This window comes from Pelophylax lessonae (assembly GCF_965119305.1).
Source record: "Pelophylax lessonae genome assembly, chromosome: 3".
In the NCBI taxonomy this organism is placed as follows: domain Eukaryota; kingdom Metazoa; phylum Chordata; class Amphibia; order Anura; family Ranidae; genus Pelophylax; species Pelophylax lessonae.
The window spans coordinates 370,895,195-370,914,083 of record NC_138770.1 but is presented as its reverse complement, the minus strand read 5'-3'; the positions used below and the strand labels follow the sequence as shown (position 1 = coordinate 370,914,083).

The 18,889-nt window shown below is 47.2% G+C and overlaps 1 protein-coding gene across 2 annotated transcripts in view; it reads left to right on the top strand.

The window, feature by feature from the left end:
- The window catches only part of MDN1 (midasin AAA ATPase 1), a 902,759-nt gene that overhangs the window by 221,386 nt on the left and 662,484 nt on the right, over positions 1-18,889 (top strand). For both annotated transcript variants that reach the window (XM_082250237.1, XM_082250236.1), the window contains exons 18-20: positions 8,147-8,291; positions 14,340-14,436; positions 14,937-15,050. In XM_082250237.1, coding sequence (XP_082106363.1) covers positions 8,147-8,291; positions 14,340-14,436; positions 14,937-15,050 — 356 coding nt within the window. The remainder of the gene's footprint in view (positions 1-8,146; positions 8,292-14,339; positions 14,437-14,936; positions 15,051-18,889) is intronic.

Below are 18,889 nucleotides of genomic sequence, written 5' to 3'. Positions count from 1 at the left end.
TAAAGCCTTGCACGGATAGCTGGCAGGAGAGATGCGGCTGCAGAAGGGGAAGAAGATTGCAGCTCAGGAATGGCCCTCAATGTCAGATCGGGACTATACAGAGTATGTTACCCGCCCCCTTTCCGCATTGCTTGCTTTGACTTGGAGGACAGGGATAACTAACTTTGTATAGTCCGGATCTGACATCCAGTGTCATTCCTGAGCCGCAATCTTCTTCCCCTTCTGCAGCCGCATCTCTCCCGCCAGCTGTCCGTGCAAAGGTTTAGGAATTGTCTTCTCGCCGACTATTTAAAGTGAAAAGAAGTCCCGATCGGATGACCGCTATTGACAGGCCCCCTCCACCTCCCATACTACAGACGCCCAGGGCAGCCGTCCCTCCATCCCTCCCTCCCACCCACCCCATGTACCGGCTCTGGCCTTAACATGAGATGATCGGCTTACCCCCTCCATCAGTACTGCTGGCCGCATAATGTCTGAGCAGCGGATCATCCCGCTGTAACAGCTTGTAATTGCCGGGCGCTCGCCGACATACACAGTCCCGCCTCCTAGCCTGGCTTCTTTGACGTCGCACGTCCTGGTTGGCCAGGTGTTCTGTCTATCAAAGAAGCCGGGCTAGGAGGCGGGACTGTATGTCGGCGAGCGCCCGGCAATTAAAATTAAAGCTGTTACAGCGGGATGATCCGCCGCTCTGACATTATCCAATCCTTCGGCCGGCTTTCCTCTCCTCTCTTCCCCTGACCGGAGCTCGCCCTACGTAATTTTCCACTCGCAAAATGCGAGCAGGTTAGTGGAAAATTTGAGGGCTGCCCTGTGGCATAAGCTTTAGGGGGGTTATTTAAACGTGTTCGTCCTCGCCAAAAACAAAGGACGCAGCCGTACCATTTTGGATTTAATCTTAATATGTCTACATTTAAGTTCATACACTGAACAAAAATTATAAACGCAACATTTGTTTCTCTGTCGCTCATTGGCAGATGCAGGACTGATATCTTGATATCCGTAGGGTTAAACTGCCCCTACAGGAGTAGGACACTAGGCAGGAAAAAAGTTCTGGCCACACCTATGGGCAGTCCCAGGGGGTATATCCTCTCTCTCCCTGCTATAGTATGTCAGTTTCTTGCTGGGATCTCTGGTCCTGGCAAGTTTTTTTTAGATCTTTTTTTAGTTAGTTTTTTTTCTCCAGTTGTTCCTGTGAGATCTTCAAGCAATTATGCCGGATCTGGGCGACGGGCTGGATGCTGAGATCCAGTGGTCACCCCAGCCGGCCTACGAGCGCGTGCAGACCCAGCTCTGCGCTGGGTCGGCCGCGGCATAGTCCCGCTGGACAGGAACTGGCCCGCGGGTTAAACGTCCCGCCGAGTCGCATACGGCCGGCCGATGGCTTAGTCGCAGGGTCTCATTTGGCCGACACCCCCCCCCCCCCACACTGGGCGGCGAGGGGTTTTGTCTGGAGTGGCGCCCGCTCTGTTCCGGTATGCTGAGTAAATGCTTCCCTCCCCTTCTCCTCATGGCTGACTCTGGGGTGGACCCGGGCCCCTCCCTGGGACGGTCGGACCCACACTAATTTGGGTTCCCCTCTGTTCCCATGTGCACCCCCCCCGTGGTTTCCCCCCTCCCTCTCCCTCCCCCCCTAGGGGGGGGGGGGGGGTGTTTGTGGGGTGGCTAGCCGTCTGTGCAAACCGCTAAGGGGGTGGGGGGTGAGGGGGGGTCCCGGTCCCGACAGTATGGACGGCTGTTGTGCGGGGGGCTTCCTCCCTGGCTTCCCAGGGCCTACCTGCCGATCAATTGTGTTAGTGATGTGGGGACCCCCCTTCCCGCCGCAGCGCGCGGGCCGCCATTTTTTTTTTAGTCCCTCGTGTGGCTCAGGGGGGCAGCCATCTTGGTACACCCAGCTCATTTTGTTTGCAGAGCTGGGCAGCTGTGGGAGTTACTGAGGGCATGTAAGGGGGTGGAGCCCCTCCCTAGACCCGGGAAGACTTCCTTGTCATGTAGACAACGCTGAGAGCGGTCCTTTTATAACTCTGGTGCATCGTGTGGTGAGCCTCTTGGGGGTCTCTCTCTGCGGGGGTCTCGAGGCACGCTGTCTCATTGAGGGGCGCTGTAGCGCTGGGTGACATTTTGCAAAAAAATATAAATTTTTTTTTTTCAATTTTGTCATACTTTGCTGATGGGTTCCCCTGGTGTTGCCATGGACCCTGCTGCACATGTGTCCCCACCTAATCCCTCGAGGTGGCCGCAGGGCCCTCTGATTCTCCGCTCACCATTGATGCGCTTTCGGCGGTCCTGGAGTAATGTGTGTCCCGGGTGGAGGTGGCCTGTCAGGGAAGGGGGGCTAAAAAGAGACCCCCGCCTACCCCTGTCTCGGCTGATGCCTCAGATTCTGATCCTGAGCCAGTCGCTGCTGCTGCTTGTTCCTCCTCTGGGGCTGCTGTCTCGCGCCCCGTCTCCTCTGTCAGAGAGGATGACCTTTCTGCCTCCGCCATAGCGCAAGACAAGGCACTGGTGGACGCATTGATTGTGTCTGTCCGGGAGACCCTAAAACTGGAGGTTGCACCTGCGGATGCAGCTCATACGGAAGTTGCCTTTGGCACTCGCAAGCCCTCCAGGGTGGCGAAGGTTTTTCCCTTTCCCAAATGCTTTGACGATATCATTAAGGAGTGGGTCCGTCCAAAACGACCCCCTGGGATGCCCAAACGGATAGCTAGGCGCTACCAGTTTGAAGAGTCCCTCCTTAAAAAATGGACGGTGCCACCTTTGAAGGATCCGCCGGTTTCCAGACTAAATAAGGCTACTGTTATCCCGTTGGAGGATTCCCCGTCCTTTCGGGATCCAGTTGATCATAGGGCGGAATCTGTGTCCTGTTCCATATTCTCCCTGGCAGGGTCGGCCTTGAGGCCAGTGTTTACCATTGCTCTGGTTTCACAGACGTTGACGGATTGGGCCAAGCTGTTAAGCCATGATCTGGAGGGGAGGAGTCTCCCCCCTGCCGTGGCGGAGTTGCTGGAGCAAATGGTGCAGGGGCTACAGTTTGTGACGCCGCACTGGACGCTGCTCCATTGCTGGGGCGTGTGTTGATCTCGGCGGTGGTCCTCCGGCGCATGCTATGGTTGAAGTGCTGGTTGGCGGATCAGGCTTCCAAAAAAGCCTTGACTGATTTCCCTTTTCAGGGGGATCGCCTGTTTGGTGCTAGCTTGGATGAGATTATCAAGGATCTCACTGGGTGCAAGAGAACCTTTCTACCACAGGCTAATAAGGGTAAGGAACCTCGCCGCAGACGGGGACCTTTCTTTTCAGCTCAAGAAGTTTTTTCGCTCCTCTGGGGCGGGCGACAAGGCGAAGCCCTCCAAAGCCCCCCCCCCCCCCCGGGGGGTTTCAAGAGACCCTGGTCTGGTAAGCAAAAATACGGTCCTTCCAGACCTGAGGATAAGACCGCTTCAGCCTGAAGGTGCGCCCCCACCCATATAAGGGGTGGGGGGGGGGTGTCTTCGCCAGTTCCCGGACCCGTGGCTCTCCAGGATTCAAGACAAATTGGTTCACGAGGTCATACGGTCGGGATACAAGATCAAGTTTCGATCGCTTCCACCGGTGCGGTTCTTCCCTTCGAATATGCGACTGTCCCCTGATCGCTTAACGGCTCGGTTGGGGGCAGTGCAGAACTTGATGCAACAAGGAGTGGAGTCCATTCGCACAGTGGTGGCCTCCATGCATCGGGGGGATTTTCTGGCGTCCATGGACATCAAGGATGCCCATCTTCACGTTCCCATTTACGCAGGCAGTTTTCTGCTCTTTGCTGTGGGAGAGGACCACTATCAATTTGGGGCGTTACCCTTTGGTCTCGCCTCTGCTCCCCGGGTTTTCACAAAGGTTTTGGCCCCAGTTCTGGCGCTGTTGCGGCAGCGGGGCATATTGGTTCTGGGCTTCCTGGGCAACCTCCTCCTCTGTGCGGAGTCGCCGCAGGCTCAGTTTTATACGCGGACTCTCCAAAAGGAGATTCTTCTCAAATGGAACCGGAATCCCGATTCCTTGGACAATCGGATCCGGCTGAGCGAGCGGACCAGGGAATCTCTGAGCATCGAAGACCGAAGTCACCAAACCAGTCAGGGGAAGTCCTCTCTTCCGATCCATTGGAAGATTGTCACCACGTATGCTAGTCTATCCAGGTCGGGAGGGATTCTCGGCAGGCTATCTGCTCAGGGGCTCTGGTCCCTGGAAGAATCCAGGTTGCCGATAAATGTGTTGGAAATTAGAGCGATCAGGTTTTGCCTGGTTCACTGGACCGAGCATCTTTGGAGCTGCCCGGTTCGGATTCAGTTGGACAATGCCACGGCCGTGGCTTATGTCAATCACCAAGGGGGCACCAAGAGTGTTCTGGCGGCCGTGGAAGTGGCCGGCATTCTTCGTTGGGCGGAACGGTTTGTTCCGGCGCTTTCCGCAGTTCACATTCTGGGCGTGGCACTGGTTGCTCCGTGGGGGCACTATCAGCTGCTGTATGCCTTCCCTCCTCTCAAGTTGCTGCCGAAACTTCTTCGCAGGATAGAGGCGGAGGGAATTCCAGTCATCCTTGTAGCTCCGGACTGGACTCGTCGGATCTGGTATGTCTCAGGGACCGATCTTCCATCCTGCTTTACTATCGCTGGCTTTGACGGCTTGGCTGTTGAGAGGCAGGTGCTGAAGGACAGGGGTTTCTCCGTTTCAGTTATTCCTACTCTGATTAAAGAGAGGAAAGCGACTTCCAGAAAGATCTATCATTGCACATGGAAGTCTTATATCCCATGGTGTGAGTCCCTCTGGGTTCCTCCACGTTCTTACTCGGTGGCTGGGATATTGGCCTTCCTGCAACGGGGGGTTGAGCGGAAGCTGGCCTTGAGCACTATCAAGGGCCAGGTTTCAGCATTGGCGATCATCTTCCAGAGGCCACTGGCTACTCATTCTTTGGTGCGGAATTTCATCCAGGGGGTGCGGCACCTGGCTCCTCTGGTGCACGCGCCCTTGCCGCCCTGGGATCTTAATTTGGTGTTGTCGGTTCTCCAGAAACCTCCCTTCGAAAATATTAGGGAGATTCCCTTGCTTACCTTATCCCAGAAGGTGGCCTTTTTGGTGGCTATCACTTCTGCACGCAGGGTGTCGGAACTGGCTGCGTTGTCCTGTCGTTCCCCCTATCTGGTGGTTCATAAGGATAAGGTGGTTCTTCGTCCGAATCCGTCCTTCCTTCCTAAGGTTGTTTCCGACTTTCACTTGAATGAGAATATTGTGTTACCTTCCCCGTGTCCTAAGCCCAGTCATCCTCAGGAGTTTGCGTTACACTCCTTGGATGTGGTTCGGGCGATCAGGGTGTACTTGGCTACTACTGACTCTTTTCGTAAGGCTGATTCACTTTTTGTGATCACGGATGGCCCTAGAAAGGGGTTGCTTGCGTCTGCCGCGGCTATCTCCAGATGGATCAGACAGACGGTGGTGCAGGCTTATTCTATTAAGGGTCAGGTTCCTCCGTTCCCTGTTAAGGCACACTCTACTCGGGCTCTTAGTGCTTCCTGGGCCTTCCGCCATCAGGCATCGGTGCTTCAGGTTTGCAAGGCGGCTACCTGGTCGTCGGTGCATACCTTTTACAAAATTTTATAAGGTTGATGTGCTGGCATCAGCGGATGCCTCTTTTGGCTGCAAGGTTTAGCAGGCTGCTGTTTGAGGGGACCTTTGGTCTACCTCAGGGGTTTTGTTTTTTCAGGTGGGTCTCCTCTTCTTGTTTCGATGAGTCCTCTGTTTTTCTGGTTGGTTCTGTTTTGGCCTTCTGGATTGGATTTTATTTCTGTTATACCACCCCTCATTTATGGCACTGCTTTGGGACGTCCCTACGGATATCAAGATATCAGTCCTGCGTCTGTCAATGGCCGACAGAGAAAACTGTATTTTTGACTTACCGTAAAATCCTTTTCTCTTAAGCTCATTGACAGACGCAGTACCCGCCCCTCTTTTGAGTTGGGTTGGTATGAGTCTGACACTGCTTTGTTACTTAACTGACATCCTATAGCAGGGAGAGAGAGGATATACCCCTTGGGACTGCCCATAGGTGTGGCCAGAACTGTTCCTGCCTAGTGTCCTAATCCTGTAGGGGGCAGTATAACCCTACGGATATCAAGATATCAGTCCTGCGTCTGTCAATGAGCTTAAGAGAAGAGGCTTTTACGGTAAGTCAAAAATGCAGTTTTTTTGCTCCCCTTTTTAATGAGTTGAACTCAAAAATCTAAGACTTTTTCTGTGTACACAAAAGGCCTATTTCTCTCAAATATTAACAAATCTGGCTAAATCGGTTTTAGTGAGCACTTCTCCTTTTGCTGAATTTATCCATCCCACCTCACAGGTGTGGCATATCAAGATGCTGATTAGACAGCATGATTATTGCACAGGTGTGCCTTAGGCTGGCCACCATAAAAGGCCACTCTAAAATATGCAGTTTTTTCACACAGCACAATGCCACAGATGTCGCAAGTTTTTAGGGAGCGTGCAATTGGCATGCTGACTGCAGGAATGTCCACCAGAGCTGTTGCCTGTGATTTGAATGTTTATTTCTCTACCATAAGCAGTCTCCAAAAGTGTTTCAGAGAATTTTGGCAGTACATCCAACCAGCCTCACAAGCGCGGGCCACCTGTAACCACACCAGCCCAGGACCTCCACATTCAGCATCTTCACCTCCAAGATCGTCTGAGACGAGCTACCCGGACAGCTGCTGTAACAATCATTTTGCATAACAGAAGCTTATGCACAAACTGTCAGAGAAGCTTATTCTGCATTCTCGTCGTCCTCATCGGGGCTCGACCTGACTGTAGTTCGTCAACGTAACTGACTTGAATGGGCAGATGCTCACATTCAATGGTGTCTGGCACTTTGAAGAGGTGTTCTTTTCACGGATGATCCCGGTTTTCACTTTACAGAGCAGATGGCCGACAGCATGTATGGTGTCGTGTGGGTGAGCGGTTTGCTGATGTCAATGTTGTGGATCGAGTGGCCCATGGTGGTGGTAGGGTTATGGTATGGGCGGGTGTATGTTATGGACAACAAACAGAAGTGCATTTTATTGATGGCATTTTTAATGCCCAGATACTGTGATGAGCTTGAGGCCCATTGTTGTGCCATTCATCCACGACCATCATCTCGTGTTGCAGCATAATGCACAGTCCCATGTTGCAAGGATCTGTACACAATTCGTGGAAGCTGAAAACAACATCCCAGTTCTTGCATGGCCAACTTACTCTCAGGACCTGTCACCCATTGAGCGTGTTTGGGCTGCTCTATATTGGCGTATACGACAGCGACTTCCAGGTCCTGCCAATATCTGGCAACTTCGCACAGGCATTGAAGAGGAGTGGACCAACATTCCACAGGCCACAATCGCCAACCTGATCAACTCTATGCAAAGGAGATTTGTTGCACTGCGTGAGGCAAATGGTGGTCACACCAGATACTGACTGGTTTTCGGACCCCCCAGAGGCACATTTTAGAGTGGCCTTTCATTGTGGCCAGCCTAAGACACACCTGTGCAATAATCATGCTGTCTAATTAGCATCTTGATATGCCACACCTGTGAGGTGGATGAAATATCTCGGCAAAGGAGAAGTGCTCACTAACACAGATTTAGCCAGATTTGTGAATATTGGAGAGAAATAGGCCTTTTGTGTACACAGAAAGTCTTAGATCTTTGAGTTCAGCTCATGAAAAATGGGGGCAAAAACAATTGTTGGGTTTTATAATTTTGTTAAGGCTATTTGAACTCAAACTGTAACTGCACACTTCTTAAAAAACGTTGTTTTTTTTTTTTTTTTAATAAACTCTGGTAAATGATTACCTCTGGTAAATGATTACCTCTGGTAAATGATTACCTCTGGTAAATGATTACCTCTGGTAAATGATTAACTCTGGTAAATGATTAACTCTGGTAAATGATTAACTCTGGTAAATGATTAACTCTGGTAAATGATTAACTCTGGTAAATGATTAACTCTGGTAAATGATTAACTCTGGTAAATGATTAACTCTGGTAAATGATTAACTCTGGTAAATGATTAACTCTGGTAAATGATTAACTCTGGTAAAATTAATCAAGAGTTGTTGGTAATGTCAACATATGAAGAAAACTATATTCTGTATCCTTAGGGAACACTAGCTCAAGCTGTTAAGAAAGGAGAGTGGATTTTGCTGGATGAAATAAACTTGGCAGCTGCGGAAACTCTAGAATGTTTGTGTGGTTTACTAGAAGGCTTATCTGGATCACTGGTTTTACTGGACAGAGGAGACACAGGTAATTGGATTTTTTTTTGTTTTTTTTTTTTTGAGAACTTCGCTAGCAATTAAAATATGGCTGTGTATAATTTCTCTTTCGTTCATTGACGGACACAGCTCCCGATATTCATACCCATTGGGTTATACTGCCCTCTACAGGAGTAGGACACTAGACAGAAAATAATTCTGACTACACCTATGAGCATTCCTAGGGGGTATACTCCCCCCCCCCCCCTCTCTGCTATAGCCACTCAGTTTTTGTTTTTTTCTGCCTAGTCAGGAGTAAGGACCTATTTCCTTGCTGGAATCTTATTCTTGGCAAAATTTTTTAGATAGAAAAGTTTTTCCTCCTGGATTTTCTTCTTTGAGATCTACAATTAACTGCCGGACTGGGCAACTGGCTGAATAATCTATATCCAGTGGTCATCACAGTATGGCCAGCAAGCGGGCGCAGACATCCGCTCCGCGCAAGGTTGGCAGCGACATAGCCCCACTGGAGGGGGGCTGGCTTTCGAGTTAAAACGCCTTGCGAGGTCCTTTACGACCGAGTCTCGGCCCGATTTGCAGCGTTCCTCCTGGCGGACAGCCCACCCCCCCCTGTTCGATGGAGAGGGGTTATGTCTGGAGCGGTGCCGGCCTTGTTCCTGGTACAGTGAGTAGCTGTCCCCCTTCTCCTGGAGGGTTTTGGGGTGGATGCGGGCCCCTCCTCTGGACTCTTGGACCCCCGGGTTCCCCTCCTTACGGCAGGCCTCCACCCCCCCCCCTCGCCACCCTGGGGCTGTTTGGGTGATCTGACCACTTTCCTGGGATTGGGGGGCGGGTGTTTTCTCTGCTGTCGACAGGACGAGCGACTGTCCTGACTGTCCTGAAGAGGGGGGGGGGGGATGGGGTGGGGATTGTACCTGGTGTGGGCTTCCGCCAGGGTTCGCCATCCTGCCTGGATCTGTACTTGAGGCCTGGTCTCCCTTCTCAACTCATACGTTTTTTCGTCCCTCAGGGTCGAATGACAAGGGCTCGAAGCCTTTCAGGGCCTCTTCTTTAGAATCCAAACAAACCTGGTCTAGAAAGCCAAGATTGGGGGTTTCCAGACCCGCGGACAAGGCTCTTTCTGCATAAAGGTGCACCCTCCTCTGTATCTGGGGGTGGGGGGAACGTCTTTGCTGGTTTTTGGACCCGTGGACTTGGGTGCAGGACAAGTGGGTCCACAAAGTCATTTGGTCCAGCTACAAGATCGAGTTTTGCTCTTGTCCCCCGGCAAAGTTTTTTCCTTCCAGCTTGTGCCTTTCCCCAGACCGCCTACCTTCACATTCCAATGTGTGCCAGTCACCAGCGTTTTCTCCACTTTTCTGTGGGAGGGGAGCATTATCAGTTTGTGGCATTACCCTTTGATCTCTCATCTGTTCTTCGGTTCTTCACAGAAGTGTTAGCACCCGTGCTAGCTTTGCAACGCCAAGCGGGGATTGCGGTACTGGGCTACTTGGCACGATTATCTTCTGCAAGCGGTGGAGAACCTGGAGATCAGAATACGAACTCTGTGGGAGTTTGACTGGATTCTGAGTCTGAAGACTGCTCTTGTTCCGTCCACAAAGCTGGACTATCTGTGCCTGACTCAGGACTCGGCCTTAGCCTCTGGACAAATTCCAGAAATTGCCGGCTGTAATTTGCCTCCTGCTGTCCAACAAATGATCATCCCTCTGGACTTGCATATGGATGCTGGGCCTGATGGTGTCTACCGTTGAGGCGGTCCTGTTTGCATAGTTCGATACGAGGTCCCTGCAAAGGAGAAATTCTGACCAAATGAAACAAGACTCCCGCAGTCTCGGGACGATCAGATTTGGCTCAGTCGAGGCATGAAGGAGTGCCGATATGGTGGCTTCGTTCTCCAGCGATTCGGCTGGGTTAATCCTTCCTCCCCTTGAATTGGACAGTGGTCTCCATGGATGTCAGCCTGTGCAGCTGGGTTGGCGTCCTCAGCAAGCATTCTGCTCGGGATCTGGATGCTGGAAGGGTCCAGACTCCCGAACAAATGTCTTGGAACTCTGAGCATTCAGACTGTCTGGATCATTATCCTGTTTAGGGATAAGGTGGTTCTTCGCCCCTGTCCGTAGTTACTTCCAAAGGTTGTCCCTGATTTTAATTTGAATGAAGACGTGTTGCCTTACCTGTGTCCCAGGCCTAAACATCCGAAGGAAATTGCCTCATATGCCTTGGATGTGGTCTGGGCTATTCGGGTGTACCTGGCAGCTACGGAGTCGTTCGGTAAGTCAGATTCTTTGTGCTCATGGATGGACCTCGAAAAAGGGTTGTCTGCTTCCTGTGCGACCCATTTCCAGATGGATCAGACAGACGGTGGTTCAGGGCTGTTGCATCAGGGGTCAGGTTACTCCTTTCCATGTCAACGCACACTCTAGGGCGCTTAGTGCCTCCTGGGCTTTCTGTCATCCAAGCGTCAGTGACGCAGGTTCGCAAGGCAGTCTCCTGGTCGTCGGTGCACACATTTTTAACAAATTTTTATAAAGTAGATGTGTTGGCATCTGAGGATGCTTCTTTTGGCCGCAAGATTTTGCCATGCTGCTGTTTAAGAGGACTTGATTCTCTTTGAGGGTTTTTTTTTTTTTTTTCTTTATTTAGGTGGGCTCCAGTTTGGTTGAGCTCCTGTTGCCTGGTTGGCTAATGTTTAGCCTTGGGAATTTTTTGTTTCCACCCCTCTGTCCATCAATGAACGAAAGAAAAATGGGACTTTTGACTTACTGTAAAATCCATTTCTCTGATGTTCATTGACGGACACAGAACCCACCCCTCTGTGGAGTTACAATTCTCCTGACACTGCTTGTAACAAAACGGAGTGGCTATAGTAGAGAGAGGGAGTATACCCCCTGGGACTTCCCATGGCTGTAGCTAGAATTCTTTTCTGCCTAGTGTCCTACTCCTGTTGGTGGCAGTATAACCCAATGGTTTGGAATATCAGGCGCTCTATCCGTTAAACGAAAGAAATTGATTTTACGGTAAGTCAAAATTTCCATTTTTAACATATGTTTTTGTCAGAAGTGAGCAACCTGATTAATTGGAATGTAATACAGAAGTCTTATCTCCTATAAAGCCACATTTTATTAATCTAAATTAAAATTTTTATTGATGTTGTGGCATTTTAAGTTTGAAGCTGCCACAAACATCCAGTTTCAGGAAAGTGCTGATACATGCAACAGTGAATTTATAGTTATGCTTTGCTTATCAATCGCACATATAAATGAAGAAAGTATTGTATGTGTACTTCTCTGCACAGCTAAAACATTTCATTTTGGCTACAATAGCTTCAGGAGGACAGAAACGTGAACCACTTTGTGCGTGGTGAAATGTTTACGTTTCTCGTGCAAATGTACAAAGACGCTATGGGGGTTTTTTTTTTTTTTTTTTAAACCAGAAAATTATACGAAGTTTATATATTTTTATTAAGCAGAAGCCCTGTAGAATACGTCTTCACAGTTCATAAAGATCACCATCTGGTTTCCATTCGCTGGATAGCCAGAAGCTGACTAGGGTGTGGGGTCCAAACATGTTTAATAACCATATAAACTCAAAATTTCATATTCTTGATATGTGCCTCGAGTGCCAGTCGAATGACGGCATCTTCATTACCCATTTACAGAACATAATGCTTTGTAGTAAAATAGTAATACCAGTTTTGGTGGAGAGAGCAGAAGGTGGTGGGAAAAAGAGCAGGGCAACTTATTTTAGTATCATTGGTGGCTGTTGGCCTCATAGTGCCAAAAGATAACTGATGGGGCAGTAAAAGTGGTTGGGCGACTCTATACCTGACCAGATCACTTACTGAAAAGCCTGTTACTAACCAGGGAAAAATGTTTTAATTGCTTGCAGTCCAGGCCATTTATATATCAAAAAAGTTGTTCATGTTGAGTAATCCCATGGGTGCCACATCCCAAAAAGTTAAATACAGAACAGGAAGGTTCCCCTTAGGTGGGACTTTATAGGCACTGACTTTACAATGACACAGAAAATATAAATGTATTAAGTTTATTGAAAAAGTTATACACAATATAGATAAAAACAATTTAGGCAAGCTGAATAATACATCACATATGACAGTAGAACATAGACCACAGAACCCCCGGGTGGTAACCCGACGCGTTTTGGAGTATTAATATGAACTCCTTCTTCAGGGGTGCCCTTGGAGGGTGGTCTGTAAGTGATTAATATATAGAAAATTATTATAGACATTTAGAAACCAATATTCCTAGAACATATTCTATTGGAAAAAATAGGAAAAACTTACAAAGTTCACTGTAGTGACTGAAATGAATCGCTTGCCTGGATGCTAAAAACAAGAGATCAGTATGCCAGTGTTGACCATCAGGGATGCCGTATGATTGTCCTAGGCAGTATTTGGAAGTTGGATAGATTCTTGGATGTGAGGTGTCGGAATTGCGTGCTACCCAGTCTCAAAGGAGGCTAGGTGGGAGCAGCTGAAACCCCAAAGGCAGCAATCCTGCTGGACAGAAAGCCATGTGATTAATCAATTGGATTATATCTACAAAATGCAACCCCTAGGGATTCCTAAGTTGGTGGATCTATGGGGCCAGATTTGACTGTATCAAATATGGTAAAAGAAATGTACCGTTTATGCAAAAGGAGACTGGACATAATGCCAAAATTCATATAGAAAATCATGTAGTTTAATATATTAAAGCCTAGACCGAGATAAATCAAGGATTAGGCTATGTAAAAAATTGCAATGTAAAGACTGTCCGTTGCTAAACATAAATTCAGTTGTAAATTGACTTTGGAATCCTCTGTGCGGTAAAGATCATGTTCTTACCTTCAAAGTCCAAGTTGTCAAATGAAGTACTGCGGTAGAGCTTGCAGTGTCCCTGTGTGTCTGGCAAGGAGAGCATATGCGTTTCTTTTACCATATTTGATACAGTCCAATCTGGCCCCATAGATCCACCAACTTAGGAATCCCTAGGGGGTGCATTTTGTAGACCCTATTAATATAATCCAATTGATTAATCGCATGGCTTTCTGTCCAGCAGGATTGCTGCCTTTGGGGTTTCAGCTGCTCCCACCTAGCCTCCTTTGAGACTGGGTAGCACGCAATTCCGACACCTCATATCCAAGAATCTATCCAACTTCCAAATACTGCCTAGGACAATCATATGGCATCCCTGATGGTCAACACCGGCATACTGATCTCTTGTTTTTAGCATCCAGGCAAGCGATTCATTTCAATCACTACAGTGAACTTTGTAAGTTTTTCTTATTTTTTCCAATAGAATATGTTCTAGGAATATTGGTTTCTAAATGTCTAATTTCTATATATTAATCACTTACAGACCACCCTCCATGGGCACCCCTGAAGGAGTTCATATTAATACTCCGAAACGCGTCGGATTACCACCCAGGGGTTCTGTGGTCTATGTTCTACTGTCATCTGTGATGTATTATTCAGCTTGCCTAAATTGTTTTTATCTATATTGTGTAGAACTTTTTCAATAAACTTTATACATTTATATTATTTTCTGTGTCATTGTAAAGTCAGTGCCTATAAAGTCCCACCCAAGGGGAACCTTCCTGTTCTGTATAGGCCATTTATATATGGCCTATGGGCAGCAAGTGGTTTAAATCCATAGTCTGCACACAGGTTCATTGAAATGTGAAAACTTTAGAGAACCGCTTTTATAGCAGATGCCATGATAGTATAGGCCAGCTGTTACCAAGCAATTTTTCAGTTGTGTACCCATTTGCACTCTTCCTTCAATTTGTACCCTGTCTGGTGGCCTTAAGCAACATCTCTTGCGTGGTCCTGCAGAGGTCTTGCTCTCAGGCTACCATTGAATAGATGCTGTGCAGGACTGCTTGATCCCTGCAACTTCCTAGAGCTTTGGGTTTGATTATACGGTATCAACTCTGGTATATCATTTTATGGCTATGGAAGATATTTAGCGGTAGTATATTTTTAAAATTAAGGTTACCAGGTTTTCCTTAACACAGGTGCGATTAGTGTTATATTGAAAAAACACTAAACACTTTATCTTTTATTTTGCATACACAGATCCGCTGGTACGTCACCCAGATTTTCGTTTATTTGCTTGCATGAACCCTGCTACTGATGTGGGAAAAAGAAACCTACCACCTGGAATAAGAAATCGGTAATTTTTTAAATCTGTATTATATTTCTAAATACTCATGCTGCTGGTATTATAAATTATAATTTGATTTGTACATGTGCTGTCTGGCCATGATTACTTAATGTGCGGCTTGTGTTTAATTTTCAAAATTTCTTGTGTAGTGTAAGGTTGGGTTCACACTGGTGCAATGTTAGACATCGCATGTGATTAGCACTGCTGTGCAGATCACATGCGATGTCTTCGCAATGCAAATTTAGCCATATAGATTGTATGGCTGAATTTGCATTGCATTCGCACCAAAATGGTGCAACATCCCTTCTTTATTGTCTGCACTGGAATCTAATCACATTTGGCAGATTGCACTGTGATCTGCAAATCGATTTGGGGTGTCGTTAAGTTTGCATTGACACCTGCAGCGATTCGTTGATATCAATGTAAATCGTCGGCAGGTGACATGCGATGTGGGAACCCGCACTGGAATCTGGTATGTTGTGCCATTCTAATATTTCTCTACATTTCAGGTTTACTGAGCTTTATGTGGAAGAACTTGAAAATGAGAGTGATTTACAGATCCTCATTGCAGATTATTTGAAAGGACTAAATGTAAATACGACAGTTGTCCAAGGAATTATCAGGTAAATAAAGGATGTTACCTCTTACTCCTACCCAGCCATCATCCTTTACAAATGTGTCTTGATATAATTTTTGAGCCTTTAGTAAAGACTGAGTAGGCGACAGCATGCACATAGTTTTTGAAAATTTGGCTAGCTTTTTCTTTTATTGCTGGATATATTTTGTGCATTAGAACAGTTTCTGTATGTAAAAAAATTGATATGGTAAAGAATATAATTCTTTATGTACTAGATCAAAGTTTAGCACATATCGGAGGATTAAAATAAAGTGGTATTCAAGGCAAAAGCATACCTTTAATATATTGCAGCTTACAAATTCCAAGATGTGATGGCTGCATTATGTTTCTTTGTTTAGGCTATCTTTCCTCCTCTTTTCATCTGGTGATCTAGCCAGTAAGTCTGTTTTTCAAAAGAACAAACTCTTGCAGATGTAGTAATTTACAGGAATGAGACAAACCATATACCACTGGCACCCCGGGGTGCTTACAATGATCAGTTTTAATTTGAGTAAAATCTTTAATCTTAACCACTTCCTTACCGAGTCATGTAAAATTACGTCGGCAAGGTGGTTGTCTAGATCCGGGCCGCCGTCATATGACGTCGGCCCGTTCTAGCTGCTACTGCGCGCCCCCGGCGGCGCGCAGCGGCGCGATCAGGGATGAGGCTCGTCCCTCGGACATAGCCCATCACTGATCAAGGTAAACAGCCAATAGAAATTGGCTGTTTACCACGTGATCGGCTGTGTCAATCACAGCCGATCACATGAGCGGCTCCAGCACGAGCCGCTCGTTCTCTCTGCAATGCGCGCCCCCGGGGGCGCGCAGAGCAGCGATCGGGGACGAGGCTCGTCCCTCGGACAGAGTTGATCCCCGATCTAGGTAAAGAGCCAATGAAATTGGCTCTTTACCACGTGACCGGCTGTGTCCAATCACAGCCGGTCACAAATGTCAACAGAGAACACGGTAACTAGCTGTCACCGTGTTCTCCTCCTCACACACTGATCCTGTGTGAGGAGGAGATTGTGGTAACAGCTAGTTACCAACTACAGTGCACCCCAACCACACTGATTGCCCCCCCCCAATAAAGAGCACCTGTCACTAGCCCATCAAAGTACCCGAGTACCTGTCATCAGGTACTCAGATGACAGGTACTCGGGTACTCTGATGGGCTGGTGACAGGTATTCGGGTACTCTGATGACAGGTACTCGGGTACTCTGATGACGGATACTCTGATGACAGGTACTCGGGTACTCTGACGGGTACTCGGGTACTCTGATGACGGGTACTCGGGTACTCTGATGACAGGTACTCGGGTACTCTGATGACAGGTACTCGGGTACTCTGATGACAGGTACTCGAGTACTCTGATGACGGGTACTCGGGTACTCTGACAGGTACTCGGGTACTCTGCTGACAGGTACTCGGGTACTCTGATGACAGGTACTCGGGTACTCTGATGACAGGTACTCGGGTACTCTGATGACAGGTACTCGGGTACTCTGATGACGGGTACTCGGGTACTCTGATGACAGGTACTCGGGTACTTTGAGTACCTGTCAACGGAGTACCCGAGTACCTGTCACCTACCCATCAGAGTACCCGAGTACCTTCCACCTGCTCATCAGAGTACCTGACGCCTGAAGTACCCAAGTACTTGCCGCCTGCTCATCAGTACCCATCACTACTCATCAGTACTCATCAGTACCCATCAGTACAGTATCACCTATCACCTATCAGTCAGTGAGTACTACTCATCAGTACCTATCACCTGCCCATCAGAGTACCCGAGTACCTGTCACCTGCCTATCGGAGTACCTGCCACCTGCTCATCAGTACCAGAGTACCTGTCACCTGCCCAACAAAGTACCCGAGTACCTGTCACCCTTCATACAGCCACCATGTCCAAGTCCAAAAAGGTTTATATACGTCGTCCGTTTAAACCTAAATACCGGTGTTATGGTAGCAGATAGCTGCCATAACCCTGGTATTTTTTTAAACGGTGGACGGTTGGCTTTCCGATAAGGGTGGTCCCAGCGGCGGATTCGCCGTGGGATCACCCTTCCGGGATGGCGGAAGAGGCGCCCCCCCCCCCCCTCCCGACGCGTTCCGGTCCTTTTCCCCGCTTACCGGACCCGCCGGCAGCGGGGAAAACGATCCGGTCCCGAATCCTCACAGACAGGATGTCGAGTGAGGGCAAGCTTGCCCTCACTTGACTCTATGGTCTTGGAGGACCGGAGCTACGGAAAATGTTGTTGCCTAGCAACCAGTTTAAAGGTCCTTTTTTTTTTTTTTCATTTTATATTATAATTATTATTTTTTTTTTTTTTTTCTATCTTTTAGTGTACTTGTGAGATCTGAGGACTTTTTGACCCCAGATCTCACAAAAAAGAGGTCCTGTCGTGCCTATTTCTATTACGAGGAATATTTACATTTCTTTTAATAGAAATAAAAATGATCAATTTTTTTTTTTTTTTTTAAACGGTGTAAAAATAAAAAATAATAAATAAAATAAATAGTAAAAAAAAAAAAAAAAAAAAAAAATTAAAGCGCCCTGTCCCCGTTAGCTCGCGCGCAGAAGCGAATGCATACAGAAACCCCGCCCACATATGTAAACGGTGTTCAAACCACACATGTGAGGTATCGCCGCGATCGTTAGAGCAAGGGGAATAATTTGAGCCCTAGACCTCCTCTGTAACTCAAAGATGGCAACCTGTAGAAATTTTTAAATTGTCGCCTATGGGGATTTTTAAGTACCAAAGTTTGTCACCATTCCGTGAGCGTGCGCAATTTTGAAACATGACATGTTGGGTATCTATTTACTCGGCGTAACATTATCTTTCACATTATGGAAAAAAATTGGGCTAACTTTACTGGTTTCTTATTTTTTAATTAAAAAAAGTGAATTTTTTCCAAAAAAACTGCGTTTGGAAGACCGCTACGCAAATACGGTGTGATAAAAAATAGTGCAATAATCTCCATTTTATTCTCTAGGGTCTCTGCTAAAAAAAAATATATAATGTTTGGGGGTTCTAAGCAGTTTTCTAGCAAAACAACTGATTTTAGCTTGTAAACACCAAATGTCAAAAATAGGCCTAGGCAAGTGGCTAGGATGCATGATGATGCTCCTTGGATGTTCGGCCCCTCTATATGGCTAGGCTGTGAAAAAGTCTCACACATGTGGTATTGCCATACTCAGGAGGAGTGGCAGAATGTATTTTGGGGTGTCATTTTTGCTATGTACATGCTATGTGTTAGGAATATCCTATAAATTGACAACTTTGTGTAAAAAAAAAAAAGTTTTCATTTTTTTCCCACATTTTCCAAAAACCTGTGGAAAAAAATGATATGTTCAAACGACCCATAATGCCTCATAGAATATACGTTGGAGTGTTTGCTTTCCAAAATGGGGTCATTTTGTGGACTTTTCCATTGTATTGGTGCTCTAGGGCCTTGAAAAGTGTGATAGGTAGTAAGAAAGTTTTATGTGTATTTATGCTCCTAGAACGCCTGAATGTGCTTCTTGGACGTGGAGTCTCTTTTTGTGGCCAGGCTGTGTAAAAGTCTCACACATGTGGTATCGCCATACTCGGAAGGAGTAGCAGAATGTATTTTTGGGTGTAATTTTTGCTGTGTACATGCTATGTGTTAGAAATAGCTTATAAATTGACAACTTTGTGGGAAAAAAAAGAAAAAAAAATTTTTTTCTTCATTTTCCCAAGAATTGTGGGAAAAAATTACAACTTCAAAAAACTCACCATGCCTCTTACTAAATACCTTGGACTGTCTACTTTACAAAAAGGGGTCATTTGGTCGGTATTTGTACAGTCCTGACATTTCAGGGC